We start from the raw sequence: 21,472 nt of genomic DNA, 5'->3' as shown, positions 1-21,472 counted from the left end.
TAACTGAAACTATCAATGAACTTCTCATACTCTCTTATCCATTGATGCATGCCACACTTGGAATGAATGCTTTTTACCCATGCATGAGTTTTAACAGCATGTATTGGTCACTTGGAAAATACTGGTTCACCCAGATATGATGATCTTCTAAACGGTAACATCTCATTACACATCAAAAAATCACGTTTGTTAAGATTGCTACTGATCTCATTAAAAAATCTTTTTTTTTTTAAATTTATTTATTATTATTATACTTTAAGTTGTAGGGTACATGTGCATAACGTGCAGGTTTGTTACATATGTATACTTGTGCCATGTTGGTGTGCTGCACCCATCAACTCGTCATTTACATCAGGTATAACTCCCAATGCAATCCCTCCCCCCTCCCCCCTCCCCATGATAGGCCCCAGTGTGTGATGTTCCCCTTCCTGAGTCCAAGTGATCTCATTGTTCAGTTCCCACCTATGAGTGAGAACATGCGATGTTTGGTTTTCTGTTCTTGTGATAGTTTGCTAAGAATGATGGTTTCCAGCTGCATCCATGTCCCTACAAAGGACGCAAACTCATCCTTTTTGATGGCTGCATAGTATTCCATGGTGTATATGTGCCACATTTTCTTAATCCAATCTGTCACTGATGGACATTTGGGTTGATTCCAAGTCTTTGCTATTGTGAATAGTGCCGCAATAAACATACGTGTGCATGTGTCTTTATAGCAGCATAATTTATAATCCTTTGGGTATATACCCAGTAATGGGATGGCTGGGTCATATGGTACATCTAGTTCTAGATCCTTGAGGAATCGCCATACTGTTTTCCATAATGGTTGAACTAGTTTACAATCCCACCAACAGTGTAAAAGTGTTCCTATTTCTCCACATCCTCTCCAGCACCTGTTGTTTCCTGACTTTTTAATGATCGCCATTCTAACTGGTGTGAGATGGTATCTCATTGTGGTTTTGATTTGCATTTCTCTGATGGCCAGTGATGATGAGCATTTTTTCATGTGTCTGTTGGCTGTATGAATGTCTTCTTTTGAGAAATGTCTGTTCATATCCTTTGCCCACTTTTTGATGGGGTTGTTTGTTTTTTTCTTGTAAATTTGTTTGAGTTCTTTGTAGGTTCTGGATATTAGCCCTTTGTCAGATGAGTAGATTGCAAAAATTTTCTCCCATTCTGTAGGTTGCCTGTTCACTCTGATGGTAGTTTCTTTTGCTGTGCAGAAGCTCTTTAGTTTAATGAGATCCCATTTGTCAATTTTTGCTTTTGCTGCCGTTGCTTTTGGTGTTTTAGACATGAAGTCTTTGCCCATGCCTATGTCCTGAATGGTACTACCTAGGTTTTCCTCTAGGATTTTTATGGTATTAGGTCTAACATTTAAGGAATCCAACTTACAAGGGATGTAAAGGACCTCTTCAAGGAGAACTACAAACCACGGCTCAGTGAAATAAAAGAGGACACAAACAAATGGAAGAACATACCATGCTCATTGATAGGAAGAATCAATATCGTGAAAATGGCCATACTGCCCAAGGTAATTTATAGATTCAATGCCATCCCCATCAAGCTACCAATGACTTTCTTCACAGAATTGGAAAAAACTGCTTTAAAGTTCATATGGAACCAAAAAAGAGCCCGCATCTCCAAGACAATCCTAAGTCAAAAGAACAAAGCTGGAGGCATCACGCTACCTGACTTCAAACTATACTACAAGGCTACAGTAACCAAAACAGCATGGTACTGGTACCAAAACAGAGATATAGACCAATGGAACAGAACAGAGTCCTCAGAAATAATACCACACATCTACAGCCATCTGATCTTTGACAAACCTGAGAGAAACAAGAAATGGGGAAAGGATTCCCTATTTAATAAATGGTGCTGGGAAAATTGGCTAGCCATAAGTAGAAAGCTGAAACTGGATCCTTTCCTTACTCCTTATACAAAAATTAATTCAAGATGGATTAGAGACTTAAATGTTAGACCTAATACCATAAAAAATCTTAAGTATTGTTCATGGTGGTAGATACACGTTTTCAAAAATTCTGATTTTCACTTAAAAGATCTAACTTCATCACTGGTAACAAATACTGTAAACTGTTTTTCTTGAAGTGACAAGCTTACTTTGTTCATTTTTGAGAAAGTGTCTGTCAAATATCCAAGCCCAAAGAAACACAGTTTGTCTGTCAGTCGTTATCTCAATTGGTGTTCGGTGAAAAAAAGCAATGAGTTAGCTCACAAAAAAAAAAGCAATGAGTTAGCTCACAACTTAGACAATCACCACACAAGTCCTTTTCCTCAAGACAACCATAGTACTTTGAAATACAAGTTTTATGATAAGCAAGAAATGCTTTATGCATATTTTCCATTTTATCACAAAGAATACTAAAAAGACATGCATTCAAGTGTTGATAATTTTTACTGCTTTGTCAAGACTTAATAAAACTGGCATTTTTTTCTTTCTCTTTCTCTTTCTCTCTCTCTCTTTTTTTTTTTTTGCTTTGAGTGTGTAAGAGTGAAGAAAATAATGATCACCAATACACTTTGGTGCCACTGCCGCTTTATGTTTTCTATCTTTTCCCTCTTCTTCCTTTGGTGACAAGTTGCTAGCCATTTGCTCACATGGATATTTGCTACTCTCTCCATGCTTCCTGTGGGTGCTCCTCCACTTTTAGCTGAACCCAGTAGGTGCCCAGGTTAGGTAAATTCCAGATGCCTGGCTCAGCAGATTGTGTTATTGGACTTCCTGTCTGAGTCCCAAAGAAATGAATTTGAATGCCAGCTTTACTACTTAAAAGTAACTCTGATCTGCTCTGTTCAGAACAGAGGGCTCAGAAATAACACCACACATCTACAACCAGCTGATCTTTGACAAACCTGACAAAACAAGCAATGGGGAAAGGATTCCGTATCTAATAAATGGTGTTGGGAAAACTGACTAGCCATATGCAGAAAACTGAAACTGGACCCCGTTCTTACATCTTATACAAAAATTAACTCCAGACGGATTAAAGACTTAAACGTAAGATTTACAACCATAAAAATCCTAGAAGAAAACCTAGGCAATACCATTCAGGACACAGGCATGGGCAAACACTTCAGGACTAAAACACCAAAAGCAATAGCAACAAAAGCCAAAATAGACAAATGGGATCTAATTTAACTAAAGAGCTTCTGCATAGCAAAATAAATGATCGTCAGAGTGACCAGGCAACCTACAGAATGGGAAAAAATTTTTGCAATCTATCCATCTAACAAAGGTCTAATATCCAGAATCTACAAGGAACTTAAACAAATTTACAAGAAAAAAACAAACAAAAAAAGTGGGAGAAGGATATGAATAGATACTTCTCAAAAGAAGATATTTATGCGGCCAACAAATATATAAAAAAGCTCATCATCACTGGACATTACAGAAATGCAAATCAAAACCACAATGAGATACCACCTCATGCCAGTTAGAATGGTGATCATTTAAAAGTCAGAAAACAACAGATGCTGGAGAGGATGTGGAGAAATAAGAACGCTTTTACACTGTTGGTGGGAGTGTAAATCAGTTTGACCATTGTGGAAGACAGTGTGGCGATTCCTCAAGAATCTAGAACAAGAAATACCATGTGACCCAGCAATCCCATTATTGGGTATATACCCAAAGGATTATAAATCATTCTACTATAAAGACACATGCACATATATGTTTATTGTGACACTATTCACAATAGCAAAGACTTGGAACCAACCCAAATGCCCATCAATGATAGACTGGATAAAGAAAATGTGGCACATATACACCATGGAATACCAGAAAGCCATAAAAAAGGATGAGTTCATGTCCTTTGTAGAGACATGGGTGATGCTGGAAACCATCATTCTCAGCAAACTAACACAGGAACAGAAAACCAAACACTGCATATTCTCACTCATAAGTGGGAGGTGAACAACGAGAACACATGGACACAGGGAGGGCCTGTCGGGCGGCTGGGGGCTAAGGGAGGGATAGCATTAAGATAAATACTTAATGTAGATGACGGGTTGATGGGTACAGCAAACCAGCATGGCACATGTATACTTACCTAACAAACCTACATATTCTGCACATGTATCCCAGAACTTAAAGTATAATTTAAAAAAAAAAAAAAATGAACTACTGACCCTCTCCAGGACTCTTCTTATAAAAATCAGAGGATGGAATCGGATGATCTCTAATCATCTTCCAGTTCTCAAATTTCATAGTCCTAATACACTAAACACACACGTGCAAACACACACACACTCGCGTGTGCACACATGTGCGCACATTATGGGACATCTTGAAAATGCCATATTGCACCTCTCCACACAAGTCTGATTATCCCTTTGTATCTCTAGAAGTCATTATAGAGGCATTTTGGGAATAAATAAGTATGTGAATAATTCAGATTACACCAGTTGAGTTTCTTATTATGGGACTGCAGGGAAACATATCCAAGGTTCCAGGTAAAAAAACAAAAATTAAAGGTTAAACAATAAATCTAATAAACTAAATTTAATCACCTATATGACTTATAAACAAACTAGTAACTGATTCTGTTAAAGCATGACAAAGTCTAAGAGTTAAAACTGTTCAAAACAAGTAAAAGCAAAATCTTTAGGTCAATAGGAATAAAAATGAACAGATAAGAGTGTGCAAAACAAAGTTACTGGCCTAAGAAGCTTCAATATAATTTTATGTAAAGTTGTCAAAAGCCATCTAAAATTATATTTTTTTGTTCTTTTTCTATCTGTTAAACATTTACTGATGCTTCTGAGATTATCAGAACAATTTTCCTAGCTCTATTCTATTATCAAAAATAAATGTATTTGAGCACACTAACTCTATTTAATTTACTTTTGTATGTTCAAATCACATGATAAATGAGATACCAGTTTAGCTATTTATGTTTTGAAATAAACCTAAAAGAATTTTATTTTAAAAAACTAATACATTTCTCTGACGTATAATGCTTTAAAAGCATGAATTGATTTTATGTTGACATTAATACATTTTTAACATAAAGAGTAAAATAAAATTGTTAAGAAAGTCAAGAGAGTCTCAATTACTTTTCTGTTCTGAATAAGGACAGGATACATTTTATTCAGACATTTCAGGATTTAATTAGGATTCTGGTGACATCACACATACGGAATAGAAACTGTGACCCTTTAGTAATGGATGTAAAACCATCTTATAAAGAGTGTTTTTGCAAGTTAACAGAAAGTGGGTTTGAGAGGCAAGGTTTTTAAGAATACACAAATTTCTACTCTTTCCAAGTAAGATCAAACCACAATAGTTTTCTAAAATCACAGGATTCTAAAAGTAAGTTAAACATAAAAACAAAGCAAATCCTCTTTTAGAGCTTCATGTATTTGGAAACAATAGGCAAATGCAAATCAGGAAATCATGGTTCTCTTCTAGTTCTGTTGATCAAGGGACTTCAAGAGCTAATTACCTATGGGAGGAAATTGTCTCATCAAGAGCTTCAGACATTTGGTAGCAGTAGGGAATCTAAAATCAGAAAACCATAGTCCATTTTAGCCTGTCCTTCTAATACAATGTGTAACTTAACTAATAAGGACGGCAGTAGTTTGCCAGTTGGGAAAATCAAGAGATGTCTGCCCAGAACTCTGAGCTGCTACACCTAAAACTGAAAATAAACCATAGTAAAGTAAAAACTTACAAATACTTATCATTTGCCTTGCCATTTGCTCCAATTTGTTAACCCTTGCATCTCTCCCTCACAATTACTGCACAAAATTCCTACAAGAGTTAAAATTGTTGAATGCCAAATATTCCTCATTCATAATTTAATGTTATTAGTATCATGGTAGGGACTGGGGATATAAAGACAGATAGGCCTTGCCCTCAAGAACTCAAAGTCTCTTTAGATTAGTTTTAGATTAACAATACCACATAGTGGGTTCTATTTAACAAGGACTTTCTGTTCCCATAAAATTGGGAGGGATAACAGAAAGATGTTTATATGAGCAGATCTTTAATCATGAAAATAGAATGCAACTGATTTCCAAAGTATGATTTCTCAAATTTCTTCATAAGACCCTAAGGAAAATAAGTAATAATATCAAAATACTTAACATGGAAAATTACTTATATAATATTAAAAGATCCATTGGCAAATTTTAAACACAATTTGGACTTAATGGAGTTTGTACTTTTTAAGGTTCTGAGTAACATGCAAAGGGCAGTGTGACTATATTTAAACACAAAATTGAAATGCGTTTTCTTGTATTTCAGCCAAAAGTTTATCTTAACTGAAAAGACTTCTAGTATATGCTTAGAGAAGACAAGGGCTATAAATACATCGTACCTGGACACTCATCTTCGTTGTACAAAAGGAATGGCTGTCAGGAAGCCACGGTGACACAGCACAAGGCTCAATAATCACTCCATCTGCCCCAAATCCTCCCACTCACCTTCCATACACAAAACTGATGATAATTTGGTAAACTAACAAAATAATGAAAGGTTAAACCACTAAAAAATGTGGTTCTGGTACACAGAGCAAGGAAAACCAATGAGTAATACTCCTCATATGACCACATTAGATATCTAAATCTGCTCCCCCAGATTAACCTGGCTCATGTAAAAGGTAAGAGTGTCTTATGAGACAAGAATACATTTTAAAACCATAAAGTCTTCATCTCTAACAGTAAAGAATGTTTTCCCTTTAATCTGACATGAATCCTTAGAAAATGTTTAAACACAAATGTTAAATAATCTATTTAACTTGGGCTCCTTTAGTTTAGAGAAAGTTAAAGAAATTTAACTTACTTGCTTTTTAAATCAAGAGCCAAAAAAACCTAAATTATTGAATCTCTCTAATGTAAAACCTCTTGAGGCTCAAACATATCTTAGGTTTCCCATTATTGTCTGAAACTCACCACCTTAGCTCCCAAACTTGCCCTTGTTGTATATTTGCTATCCTGGCAACTTGCCACTATAGCTGGTCAATCAAGCTATAAAACCCCTGGTCTCTCAAATATTCCTGAAACCTAATCCACTAACAAGTTTTTGAGAAGACTTATAGATTCTACCTTTGCAAAAGAATACCCCATCTCTATTTCAACTGCCAACAGCAGACTCCAATCGCTTTCTTGTCCTGATGTTTTCCAACAGATAGGTTGTTTATCGCCCTTCCTCTAATCCACTCTCCACACTACTTCCAGAGTGACCTTTCTCAAATGCAAATGTAAGCCTATCACTCCCCTGTTTAGAACACAGATTTTAGGATAAGAGCAATACTCTCTCCCTTAGTATCTCTTCCTGATCTTGTTTCTACCTGTCCCTTGGATTAAACACACTGAACTATGCATGGGTCTCCGAAAGTGGTGCAACAGGACCACCTCCCCATGTGAAGGGGGTACTTAAGCTCTGACATGAGCCCGTGAAAGCTGTCGTACATGGTATGCTTTGTACTCACCAAAATAAAATGGGCAATACGTTAAATTGTGAAAAAACAAAACAAAAACAAAAACAAAAGAATACCCAGTCGTTTTAGATACCGTAAGTTAGAAACATGAGCACCCATAACTAAATTTCATTTGTCATTCCATACGTGCTAAAAACATTCAGGATAGCCCTCCCCCCAAATTTTTACAAATTCACTTTGTTCCAATATATTTTTCTTGTTTAACAATAGCAGATGCTATTGTAGATAGTATTAAAATGAAGAGGCATTCACTTTTTTCAGTTGGTCCTTTATTTGTCTGATGGCTTTTTCATTTTGACTTTCAGCTGGGGACTTCTTACTATTTTCTTCCCTCACATGCTTATCCCAGCTCCCAGTTCAATGGAAATAATGGAAGCCTATTTTCCAAGGCCTGCATTTATTTTATCCACTATAGATGTACGACAGAAATCACTCACTCCTCTTCTCTTTTTGTAATTATCCCCAACAGGAGTCATTCACATGTCTTTCACTCATTCAACAAACAATAAGTGCCTAGATGCCAGGAACAGAGCTAAGTTTTCTAATTCTTGTGGTTCCAGAAAAGATGCATTCTTATAAATCCAAACTGTGAAGTCACCCACAGTAAGAAATACATGTTGCATGGCAAACTGGAACACACATGCTAAACTTTTGCACAGAAACATAAGTTTCATGAAACAAGACTTACTCATAATATGTGCCTTGTGGTCATACTTTATATTGTATTCAGTTCAGGGCTATTTCATTTCACTGCATAGGCCTACTAAATTAATTTCATGACTAATTTTTAGAATTGTCCGAAAAACACTGACTTAGAATATGTATGACAGGAACTTGTGTTTGGGAGTAATTACTGTATGTTTTTTAGAGCTATAAATACCCTGGAGGGGATACAGAAAGGATAGTGAGGGAGAAAGAAGAAAAGCAAAAGGAAGGCAAAAATACATGGGGAGTGGAGAAAGGTAATTAGAAATAGAAAAGATATCTGGAAAAAGTCAAAGATGGATAAGGGAAAAGAGAAAAGAAAGCAAATGTCAGGATGAAAGAGGAAGAAAGCCTATCTTGGTAATTTCTGGAGTGAGAGGAGAGGTCATATTCCAGTTTCCTTGGGCTGAGGAGCTCTTATCACTTATTATCTCCACCGGTGGAGGGAATTAGCTGATTAATCATTGATCACTGCCTCTGAGCTGCTCTAATCCGTAAACGTTTAAAGACTGTATTCCAGGTGCTTGGAAAAGATAACAAGAATTATCCATTAAGGGGGAAATACTTATTCGGCTTGTTGCACAGAGACCACCGCAGTATCTACAAAGTTCCAGATGAAATCAATGCAGCTTGGAGGTACGGGGTGTGACTTGTATGTGAAGAATGTGTTATTGAAAATTAACATCATGAAAAGTAAATGAAGTTGAGTTAATCACGGCCATTGTGTCATGCTCATCTCATCAGTGTGAAGAAGGGCTCTAATTCTGTGTGACAGCATGCTCTGATTTATAAAACACTTGCTCTGGTAGAAGCCTACACCAAGGGACATAAACCCAGTCTTGAAGTACCACTTTTTATGAGAGATTCTTAGGGGATAAATGCAACCATATGGTCCTAAAACTGTAAGCACACTTGTCGTTATTATTATTATTATTATTATTGTTATTTGAGATATAGTCTCACGTTGCAGCCCAGGCTGGAGTGCAGTGGCATGATCTCGGCTCACTGGAACCTCCACCTCCTGGGTTGAAGCAATTCTCCAGCCTCAGCTTCCCAAGTAGCTGGGATTATAGGTGCCTGCCACCATGCCTGGCTAATTTTTGTATTTTTAGTAGAGATGAGGTTTCACCATACTGGTCAGGCTGGTCTCGAACTTCTAACCTCAGGTGATCCGCCCGCCTCAGCCTCCCAAAGTGCTGGGATTACAGGTATGAACCACCATGCCTGGTCAAGCACACTTGTTTACCCTGCATTACATGTCAGTTTATCCTGAGCTGGAAGAATCCTAAAATACACAGTATTTATACAAACTCTGTGTTATATTCTGAACTATTTCTTAGAGGTGATTTTTAAAAGAGACATATTCCTGGAATAGGTGAACCATAGAAAAGCAAGCACTAATGATATGTGTTCATGCCTTTTTAACCTACCACTGATTGGCATTTGTTGCTTAGTTAAAATCTCTCAAGAACTGGTAGGAGTGTAAAATGAGAACACGTTGGTCTTGCATGAATATAGTGAATCACCGCCTGGCCCCACAGCACCCGCCCGCCAGGCACAGCAAGTCCTGCCACTCCAGTCCTTCTCACCTGGCATTTGGTCACAGGTGCAGTAGAGGCAGACTGAAGGGGAAAAAAGGCTAATAACTTGGTGTGTTTGCTTTTTCTTTTTCTCTCAGAAGGCAGCAGGGAAACAAAGAAACAGGAGGGGCAAAGGGTTTACAAGGAAGAAACACAACAGAGAAAGAACTAAAAAGTGTTCAAGGATGCCCCCTTGAAAACCAGTGGGACACGGAGGGAGCATTCTAGGGATGCTCATGGGGCCTCAGCCAGGCCCTGATGGTCATGGGTGTGATTGGGGGTGAGAGTCAGTGCATTTCAGTAAATATTTACTGAGCACTCAATTTAAGTTACTACTCTAGAGACACAAAGATGAGTTGCCCTCTAAAAATATACAACCTTGTAGGATTATAACAACCCTAAATATCAGCAACACTGATCCAGTGATGGCTAAACAACCTCCATGTGATGTTACCAAATGAGTCAAGCAAAGTATGCTTGCCCAGGAAACTTAAGTGTGTCTACATTAGGGACAGTATGTTAGGTACTGAGGAAAGAATAAAGGTATGTTCTCCTTAAGTATCTTTTAAAACTCAAGATCAACAGAGAAGAAATATTAGAATTTCTGAATATTTCTGAATATACAGGTGTCTACAAATCCAGGTCATGTCAGATGCCCAAAATGAGGTCTGTCAATGCTAATAATCCAGCATTGCTACCCCAGTGACTGGAAAGCAGCTGGTAACAACAGGCACTGGTAGCTTAGTGATGGAGATCATGGGCTCTGGAGCCATCCTGTGTAGGTTTAAATCCTGGTTCCTCTACTTGCTAGCTGTATGATCTTGGGCAAGTTACATAACTTCTCTGTCCCTCAGTTTCCCCATTTGTAAAATGGAGATGATAATAAGATCTACTTTACAGGGTTATTGTGAGAACTTAGAACAGGCTATGGTACACAGAACAGTGCCCATCACACAGTGTGTTCGGTCAATGTTGGCTGATGCCATTTCTCCCTGATCACTACCCCTATACTCAGGGAGGGGTTATGACTCACAGGGAGGGGTCACACTCACACAAACTACAGCTTAGGGTGTTTGGGCTGACAGTACAGACATTGACCAGTTTGGGGTTTAACATCCACATCTAAGCAATGTCCTGCAAGACTGTGGTTGAAAGCGTCCAGCTGTCCATCCATGTTTCTGCATGTTCATTTCAAGAGCCCCTGTTCCACTGGCTTCCTGTCAATTATTTACTGTCAATATTTTTTACATTTGGTGTTATAAATACTTCATATTTAGAAAAGAAAAAAGCGGTTTCTTCACAATTTCAAGAAAAACTGGTAAGATGAACTATCCAGAGATGGGTAGATGCGTATGTGCATGAACTTAAACTTATTACGACTCTTGAATATACTAGAAAACAAAACATAGCAAGAGGAGAATGTCAAGAATACCATATAAAAGCAATTTCTCTTGGTTGTGGCATAGCTTTAGAAATCTAAAAATGAACAGTCAACGTTTTAAGAACCTGGCTAGAAAGCACGTCCCTGTGCACACGTGCGTGCGCGCACACACACACACATCCCGCAAAACACCAAAAACATTCTTGGGCAGTTGCCATGACAACATAATGCTGAGCTACCAAGCTCTTTGTTATCTTGCTGAAAATGCTGTATAAAAACACCCTTATGACAGATTCTTTACTAATTAAGTGGAAAAGGTTAAAGAATTCTAGATCCACGTGGTTTTCATCTATACTAGGACTCAAAGGCAAATACTAAATATTTTAAGAAAAAGAATGTGAAAGTAGTAACCATTAGATGAATTACAGATCAAATCAGAAATAATGTTGAAGACAACAGTGGGGAATGTGTTGCTTTTATTTTGTATGCTATGTTCATTTCATCATCTCCTCATAAGTTGTATCATATTATTTTAATGAAATAATCACTTTGTATAATACAGTTTGGTTAATAGAATCTCTTACTAGCACATTTAAAAAGTTTCCTTCCTTGGCCATATCTATGTCAATTCATTTGAGAGCCCACAGTTCCATATGCTAAATAGTTATAACAAAACAAATTGGTCTCTAAATTAATAGGGGCTTATATACCAAACAAAAAAAAAAGACGAAAAAAAGAAAAAATAGTGTTGGCGAGAGAAAGAAGGATAAACAGCATCTTTGAAGGCTGTGATAAAATACGGTCTGGAGTTCTTTCCACTTCTCTGATTAGCCATCTCTGTTTCCCTTGTAGGTTTTTCTACGTCTCTGTCTCAGACATTAGACCCAGATCCCTGCCAAGATCAGCCGTAGAATTTTCTCACTGTAGTCTCGCTTCCTAGGCAGTCTCATCCTTAACTGGTGACTTTCTTTATTACTCATGAGCATTTACATCCCCAGCCCAGGTTCTCTTCTGAGTTCCAGATTGGTTAATCCAACTGCCTCCTAAACTTGTCCACTTTGATGCTACATTAAAGGCAAACCAGTCCTCTTGCAGTGCTCCTGACCTCAGTGAATGGCAGTTTTGAATGGTCCTAACACAGACATACTCAATACCTATGTGTTGAATGAGTAGGTGAATGAATGAATAAATCAATCAAAACTGTTACACAAACCAAAAAACCTAAGGGTCATCCTTAATAACACCCTCTTGCTCCCCATTCTCTGAGTCAGGATCTAAGTTCTGTCCATTTCACCACTTAGATTATTTTCCAGATCCATCCCATTCTCAAAATCCCCACAGCCACTACTCTCTAAAAGGCTTTTGCTGGATTACTGTAACAGTAATTACTATGAGCCATTACTAATAGTAATTACTGTGAGCCATCAATTAAGAACCCGCAGATGTGAGATACAGAGAAGTCAGACAATCAATACCTATTCAAATAAACAATTAATTGATCAAACTGATCAAACTGATTTAAGAAAAAGGAAGAGAACATTTACTAAATGTCAAGTGTATGCCAGACACTGATCTAGATGTCTCACATATACTACCTCACTGAATTTCCACAGTGAATTTTGTTTTGGAGATGGAGTCTCGCTCTGTCACCCAAGCTGGAGTGCAGTGGTACAATCTCGGCTCACTGCAACCTCCGCCTCCCGAGTTCAAGCAATTCTCCTGTCTCCGCCTCCCAAGTAGCTGGAATTACAGGCACGCACCACCATGCCTGGATAATTTTTGTATTTCAAGTGGCCACAGGGTTTCATGATGTTGCCCAGGCTGGTCTCGAACACCTGACCTAAGGTGATCCATCCGCCTCAACTTCCCAAAGTGCTGGGATTACAGGCGTGAGCTACTGTGCCCTGCCCACCATGACCCATTTTATGGAAGCAACTCAACTGAGCATATGGCATCAGAGGGGCCTCTTCTGGTCACAACCCTTTGCTTTGTTAGGTCCCAACAAGCAGTCAGTAACGATGACTATGAAGAGGATGATGACGGTGATCACTATTTGAGAACGTATTCTAGACACTACTCTAAGCACTTTGTGTGCATTATTTCATTTGAGTTTCATCACCGTCTTACAAAGTTGGTGCTATTATTCCCTTTTGCAGATGAGGAAACTGAACCACATAGCAGTTAAGTTATTTGCTCAGGGTAAAAAACTGGGAAGTAGTATGATTTGAACATAGTTCTGTTTATTTAAGACTTCACAAAACAACTGTTTAACTTATAGCAAGTTATTAGAACTGATGGGGATATATAGCTAGAAGAGACAAATCCATCCATATCCTCAAAGGTCTTGTATTAAACTTGAGCATGTCTCCAGGATCAGACCTGTTTCACCATCCCACTTCTACCCAGTGGAGGGCAGAGTTCATGGTCGGAAACCTCCACCAATGCCAAACCCACCTCCAAAGATGCATTTCAGGACCATTAGGGCTGCCAACCTCTTCCCTATCCCTCAGAGACTCAGTTTTCCTCAAGTAAGGTACCACAAGGAGATACTTTGGTGCTTATACTAATTTGGTGACAAGAGTGAATCTTTTTCTTAAAAAGTCTTTAAAGAAAGCCCTATGAGTGGTGTGAATACAAAGATTTCTTTAAAGATCTAATCTAGTACTTACAGTTTGATAACTCCATCTGAGCACCTGGAACAGGGCTGCTGGCTATTCTTGTCTTGTTTATGTTGACTCTGCCCCAACTGAACAAATCTACAAATTACAATGGATAAGAGTAAGCTAAAGAAGGGAGTACTTGCAATTAATTCAGTAGATCACACAAAATGGTGTAAGCTTTCAAATGACAGTAGTATGCTTATTTCAGAAAAGCACCTAAGAGTACTGTAAGTAACATAAGACTGCCTGATTTTAAAGTGGGCTTGTTAAAAGTAGGAAAAGGGATTCTGCTTAAAATGTAAGTCATAACCATGGATAAAAGAATGAAATCAAAAGTGCATGCCATTGAACTTCTATTAACTTAAACATGGTGCAGAACTTGAACAGAAATGTTCCTGAAGCCAGGAAGATGATCTCGCAGAGCCTCACACATCTAAGGGTGACACGTATCTAATGCGTGACATGCAGGAAGCATGGGGAAGCACGCAGGATGGTGCTGGCAGTGAGACAAGTGACATGGAATTCCTTTCCATTTTTTTAACTATTTAAAAATATTTTCTTTGAAGACTATGAAAAAGTTTACCATTTGTTTTTCATTAGCTTTTTAAAAGGTCAAGAAAGTGTTACAGAAACTACCAATTATTGTATCGTTACAGTGCTACTGAAAAACTTTCAAACAGCTTACTTTTATCCGACTTTTATCTTCAGCAAGTAAAAAATGTTGATCCATTTTTTGGGAAGAATGCCACATAGTACTGATTATTTGTACAGAACTTCAAACTTCCCAAATCAGGTGTACAATCACTGCCAGAGTTTTCTAAAAACTGGCAAGTGTATGAAGCTTTGAGGAAGTAAGTAGAAAGCTTTCAGGTCTGGTCAAATAGCAAACCAAAGACACTAGAAAAGGTGAGGGAAAAGGAAGACACAGACAGCGGGGCTCAGCAATTACAATAAAACTACAAAACCGAGAAATCCTTAGGAGTCCAAAGGTGGGCAAGGCCTAATGTAGGAAAAACAGGCAGAAGAAAGGGAAGCTGGAAGACAGGCTGCAGAAACCACTTCTAGCGTGTGGTTTCCCTTCTCCACAGTGTTCTGTGGTAGGCCAGGTGGGAGCTGTTACATGCAAGCCAGGCTAGGTCACTGTCTACTACGTGCACAAACATAGCCAGCCAACTGACTGCAGAAATGGGGTGGCACGGGCACCTGCCAATTCAGTGCAGAACTACCTGGACTCTAGCCCTGCCCTGAAACTCTCCCCTTGGGATCAGAGGAGGCACTAAGAAAGCTCCAGAGCCTAGCTGAGCCAAAAGTGGGTGTCAATCAGTCCCTGAAAATCCCCTGGTCACCCTCTGGCACAGTTACCCCACAGATACTGATGGAGGGAGAATTCCTCTGCCTACTGCAATGCCCAAGGCAGATGGAGAGGTGACATGTTCCAGGGCAGGCAAGGCAGGGAGGGAGAAGCCCAGTAAGGGGAGTGTGCCCATAGGAAGGGGTACTCACAGGGAAAGAATTGGTCAGTCCCCTGTTTCTCCCCTTCCCCCAAGGTCTGCATCATAAGCAGAGGCAGCTGATTATGATCAAGAGAACAAAAAGGAGGGAAGAGCCTAAAATACCATGGTACCCAGAAACACAGGCTATGACTCCCGGATAAGGCACTAAATGGCTCTGCTTGCTGCGCTGTTAGCCTGTAAAAGGGGATAATATCTTTTTAATCTACTACAGAACTGTCTGAAGAACAAACAAAAGAGTGTAAAGTGTTATATAATGAAAGGAGGTATTATCTTCAGAATATCAAACACAGAATTTTATTCTAGGACATGGGTTCCTCCCTCCCCTGAAGTAACCCCTTCAATCCTTGGCATATACACTCATGCCCTCTGCAATAAACAAAGTCATATTACTCAGTCACTAACTTCAGATAATTCATTCTTCAGGCAACACGGTTTGTAAAGGCCCACTTCAACTACCACAGAGTCTGGCTACAGAGTTCTGACAGCCATGATGAATAAGTACTGTGTGTTTGTGTGTCAGAGTCAGGAGGGTGTGGCTGTGCTCTGATGACTAAATTGGCTTTCAGTCAATGACGCATATTCAAAAGAGTGCAAGTTACAGGAGCTGCTTTGGCAGTCAGGAAATGCTGGGCATTTTATATTTTATATATAATAGAGTAGTTTTTATTAATTGAAACGAAAAGCTGACAATATCTAATTCAATGGATTCTGTAAATGAAATGCCCTCATTTAAAAATAACTGAAGGTCAGTGCTCATTTTATATTACACAATTTACATTTTACACACACATTTACAAATTTGTATAAGTGGAACTGTATTCATATGCAATAACCAAGTCTTCTAAATCCATGTACTAAGCTGAGGAGGTGTTTGCAATGTTCTCATCAGGCTCATGGGGATTTCTGAGTGAAGGATTCTTTTGAGAATCTGCTATCCTCTCAAAAGGACACACAATACACACGAAAATATGCACACGATTTCAGAGAATGCCTTATGGGTATCCCCTCCTTTCAACTAGATTTTCCTAATAAAGGCCTATAACACTGTGAATTAGCATCTTATTATTACTATTTTCTTTTTCCTCCTCAGTCACCACTCCCACCAGCATCTAGGACCTAAAGTGATGCAAGGTCCTCATTTGTTAACATCTCAGATTTATTTTGTGAGAAGGGACTTTGATCTTGAGGATTTAGAAATGCAGGAATATACTGGTACTTTGGTTTGTAGTTTACACATGAGCAGTGCAGATACCTGCATGCATCATAAATTTTTATCATTGAGGGGCAGAGTCTCAGGCATTTAGCACTTTAACCCCATATATAAACCAAAGTTTCACAATTTGACCGCCTCAATGCTGAAACTGCATTTTAAGTGGAATTCATTTTCTTCTGTATTGTTGACTATTTTCATTTCTTAGAAGTTATACTAGGCTGGGCACAGTGGCTCACGCCTGTAATCTTAGCACTTTGGGAGGCTGAGGCGGGCGGATTGCCTGAGCTCAGGAGTTTGAGGCTAGTTTGTGCAATACAGTGAAACCCCGTCTCTACTAATATACAAAACATTAGCCGGGCATAGCGGCGTGCATCTGTAATCCCAGCTACTCGGGAGCAGAGATCATACCACTGCACTCCAGCCTGGGTGACAGAGCGAGACTCTGTCTCCAAATTAAAAAAAAAAGTTACAGTAGTTAGAAATTACTGTAATTATAAATATTCATTTTTCTTTAATCTCTACATGAAAATGTCTCACCTTGAATAAATGGAGAAATCTTCTTCTGAGAGGCCATCCGAGAGGTTAATTCCATATAGCTCCTTCATGGGTTGGACCACATTCTGGGGTTTAAAAAAAAAAAAAAAAAGGAGAACCAGGAAGAATTTTTAGACACCTAGCATATCAATAATTTCCAAAAGAAAATGAAACTGTGAATTTTTCCACAAAAGCAATCACAATGTTTCTTTAACCTGTTCATTAAACTTCTTAGTTAATGGTTTTTTAAAAATTTGATTTCCATTTCTGCTAAAAATAGTTCTAGGATTTAAAAAAGCTGTTAAATAATTACTAGCTGTTTTTGTATAATGCAGGAGTTGGCAACCTAATCCTGTAAAAGGCCAGATAGCAAATATTTTAAAAACTTTTTTGCGTATGCTGTCTCTGTTGCAAATACTCAGCTCTGCTGTTATAGTGCAAAACTACTCACATACAATAAGTAAACAAACAGGCATGGCTGGACTCCAATGTAATTTTATTTACAAAAAAAGGCATCAGGCTGGATTTGGCCAATACATCATAGTTTGCCAACTCCTGGAATATGGATTCAGCTCTCGTATAAACACGTTTTTATCTGCCTTATCTATTTCTAAATTAGTTTTGGATATTTCTAGAAATCAAATTGCTCCAAAGCTAGAGTTGGTCCTTTGTTGCTTATTTCTATTTGTTTTCCCCAATCTATCAGTAATATTGAATTGAACAAGATGAATTTCCCATTGGGGCCATTCAAAGATTGTGGAGGTATGTCTAAATCCTGTGATCCAGCGATGTGCCCAGTAAGAGAATAAATGGACCTCAAGTGTATGGGCTGATCAAAGAGGGCCAGTATTCACTTGAAAATTCTAAAAGGATAAGAAATTCACCATTACACATGCAAGCAAAAATACCAATTTTATTTTGAAATGAAATAAAATCATGCCTGTGCTAAATGTATTCATCTTATGCAGTGCCTCAAACACAACAGTGAGATAATGTGACATTTTCTTGCTCTCAGCCTTTTAACTGAAAGCGGAGTTGTAAAGATCATTTTCCAGGGCCTCAGGCTGGATCCCACAAGCTTCCCTCCCCCGCACCTCGGTCACTTTGGCACTGTCTCCTGCGTCCGTCATCTTCACGGGAGTGGAGCGCTGAGACACAGAGCCCTCCTCTTCCCGATCAGTCCCAGAGTCATCCTCAGAGCTGCTGGACACAGCCTCCTCGCTGGGGGGCGGCGGGGCACTGGCTGCCGTTTTCCGCTGTAATACAGCTTCTTCTCTATTGCTTTTGTTTCTTTTAAAAGAATAATATGGATGTGAAGCATCTTTAAACTAACCCTCAATACCCACTGTCTATCACTCTGTTCCAAAGCCTTAGGCCTAGTGAAGCATAAGAAAATGACTGCGACACTAGTTTCTGGATTCAGGTTGTGCAACAGGGAAAAGGTTCATATTTCTCCATGTCCATGTACTGACCTTATATGAATATAAGCCGTGTTATAAAATCAAAAGATAAATGAAAATTACTTGCAGAGTGTGAAAAAATCTTCTCACCACTTGGTTACGTTGCCTTCCTTTGGTAACTGATATCATTATTCTCAAAACTTATGGTACAATTATAGAAGACTGTTATGTCTGGGATATTATTAAAATTAGCTATAACTCATAAAAGCTCCAAGAAAAAGTGGGTAGCCAAACCCATGTATATTTCCCTCCCTCCTATAATTTTTTATCAATCATAGTGTATCCAAATAATGAACAACTGATGGACATAAATAACATTTTAAATTGTATTGTGTTATTAGTAAACAAGTGTATTTGCTGAACATTCCCTTTAATAGTAGGGAATAGAAGGGGGAAAACCCTACACTTATAAAAGTATTTACTTTCATTTTAGTGCCAAATTTAAAGAGTAGTAAGAATTCTGTTTTTTAAATTCAGAAGACAATTTACAGTAATACTTTTTGCTTTATGAAAAATGTTTAATGTTTCACTCTTTAAAAAATTCTCTATAAGGAGCTAAAAATGCCATAATATTTTGAAATGTTCTAGGAAAGGAAAATGCAGTTTTATGTGACCATGGGTTAGATACTGCAGAAAACAAGCAGACTCTGACCTTTTGCAAGTAAAAATTCAAGTTGGTCACGTTTCTGTGCTACACACTAATACAGCTGGTCATTTACTCATTTGTCCTGGGAATTCCCTGAATTCCAAACTCCTGAAGACCTTCCTTCTTTTAAATTCCTCACAGCATCTGATCAGGGCTTAACATGAGCTATTTAAAGGCTACATATAAAAGCCACAGAAATAGTGTCTCTGGAAAATATCAATATATGTCCCACTGGACAAATCACACATAGCTAGAATACAATTAAGATCCCATACAATTAGGATTCTGCATCTGCAGCCTGACTGGGCTATGTGGCCAGCGTCTAGAAGAAATCTGTCGCTGAGACTAGGCAAGTCACTGAAGGGGAAAGAGGCTCTCATGCCAGGAAACAACACATTTCACTCCAGTCTCTTAAGCATGAAGATGCAAGCACAGTATGTCTTCTTCTTTACTGGACTGAATAAAATAATAGTCTCCCCCAAAATAATGTTATAGTGATACACAGAAAAATCTATTACGTTCTGTATCAGGATATATTTGCTTTTATGTTACTGAGGATGCCAACAAAATAAATACAATAAATATAAAGTTTTACTTAACTATTTCATGTTGGGAAATAGAGAATGCTGAGTTATTTATAAGACATAATATCTGTCACCTGCCTTTATGCCATCTGTTATATTCCCAATTTAAACAATAAAATGCACTGTACCGCTGAAACTCCCATAAATTCCTTCAGTATTGAACACCTTAGCGATCCCAGTGCTATTAATAAACTATATATGACCTGAAGTTATTAGTTTTTGGCGGAAATCATATTGCAAGTACTTTTCTTTTACACCAATCTTTAAAGTTTCATTCTATACACAAATCTTACCCCAATACTGATTTTCCAGTTTCATCTGGTTTACGCACAGTAAATGGACTTGGATCAATTCCAACAGTCTTAGGCATAAAGTCACTAAAGAAAGGTGAAAACACAATTACATATGAATTACTGTCCATCCAGATGATATTGGCTTCCATCTCAGTTCACATTCTTATAATATGCCTTCTTAACTCTAGGAGTTACATATTATATATTCTGAGCCAACTGCTCAGGGACATAAAACCATGAACTAACAGCACTAGGTAATTTCAGTGTTATCAGTCTTAATTGTGAATTCTCTATGATCACAAGGCCCAGCAGTTTTGAATTTAAATATCATCTACTATAACAGTGTTGACATCTGAACTTCTGCTAAGATGTATACTATCTGGTCAATCTGGTTATATATCATGATTAATTCTCAGGTAAAACTTAAATTCCTAAAGGCCAATGACAAAACACTAAGCTGTTCAGTTTCATAGATAACATTTTTAAGCTATACCACCTAAGGAGGTAGACATAATGATCAAAAACACAGTGGTATGAACTGAAATATCAACATCTACCTCATTAGGCTGAAGTTAATTCATTAAAACACTGCCAGAACACTTTAAATAGAAACTCTTTTAATTTACCACTTACTGAGGTAAGCTAAAGCTTCCACATCATGCAAGGGCCACCTCACCATTACTGCCGAAGCCAGACCAGATTCCACAGTAGATGCCAAAAAGGCAACAGTTCCAGGATTTATGCTGGATGAGACTCCTGGCTTCTGGCAAGGACACTGCTCCAAGTGTGTGACTGAATGTCACATTATTTGAAGGAGAAGAAAGTAATCTTGAATCTGGCCTAAAATAGCTATTGTAACAGTTTGAAAATGTTTCAAAGATGTAACTGGCTTAATTTCTTTTTGAACATACACAACTGATCCTTTTCATTTGCAGATTCCATGTTTGTGAGATTGCTTACTCACTAACATGTATTTGCAACCCCCAAATCAATCCTCATGGTACTTTCACAGTCACTGCAGACATGGGCATGTACAGAATGGTGAAAACTTTGAATCCCCCAATGCTTATGTTCTCAGCTGAGGCTGAACAAGGGGTACTCTGCTTCTTAATTTCTGCTCTCGTATCATAAATAAATGTTTTTTTCACAGTCTATTTAACACTATGTTTTTCACATTTTTGGTGCCTTTTTTGGTGATCTTGCTATTTAAGATGGTCCCCACATATAGTGCCAAAGCTGTTTAGTGGTTCTAAGCACAAGAAAGCTTTGATGCACCTGACAGAGAAAACGTGTGTTAAATAAGCTTCATTCAGGCATGAGTTATAGTGCTGTTGGCCGTGTTATGTTAATAAATCAACAATATACAGATGCTCCCCAATTTAGAATGGGGGTTACATCCTGACAAACCCATAGTAACTTGAATATGTATTTAGTAC

The 21,472-nt window shown here is 38.2% G+C and overlaps 1 protein-coding gene across 3 annotated transcripts in view; it reads right to left on the bottom strand.

Moving 5' to 3' along the window:
• Window positions 1–21,472, bottom strand: part of LOC105492057 (FIG4 phosphoinositide 5-phosphatase) — a 128,616-nt gene that overhangs the window by 16,347 nt on the left and 90,797 nt on the right. For all 3 annotated transcript variants that reach the window (XM_011758912.3, XM_024796123.2, XM_011758913.2), the window contains 4 exons: window positions 20,037–20,120; window positions 18,148–18,343; window positions 17,057–17,139; window positions 13,802–13,888 (listed from right to left, as the gene is read on the bottom strand). In XM_011758912.3, coding sequence (XP_011757214.1) covers window positions 13,802–13,888; window positions 17,057–17,139; window positions 18,148–18,343; window positions 20,037–20,120 — 450 coding nt within the window. The remainder of the gene's footprint in view (window positions 1–13,801; window positions 13,889–17,056; window positions 17,140–18,147; window positions 18,344–20,036; window positions 20,121–21,472) is intronic.

Source organism: Macaca nemestrina, chromosome 5 (assembly GCF_043159975.1).
Source record: "Macaca nemestrina isolate mMacNem1 chromosome 5, mMacNem.hap1, whole genome shotgun sequence".
Taxonomy (NCBI): Eukaryota; Metazoa; Chordata; class Mammalia; order Primates; family Cercopithecidae; genus Macaca; species Macaca nemestrina.
Note: the sequence above shows the minus strand (reverse complement) of the source record. Positions and strands in the feature narration are given on the sequence as shown.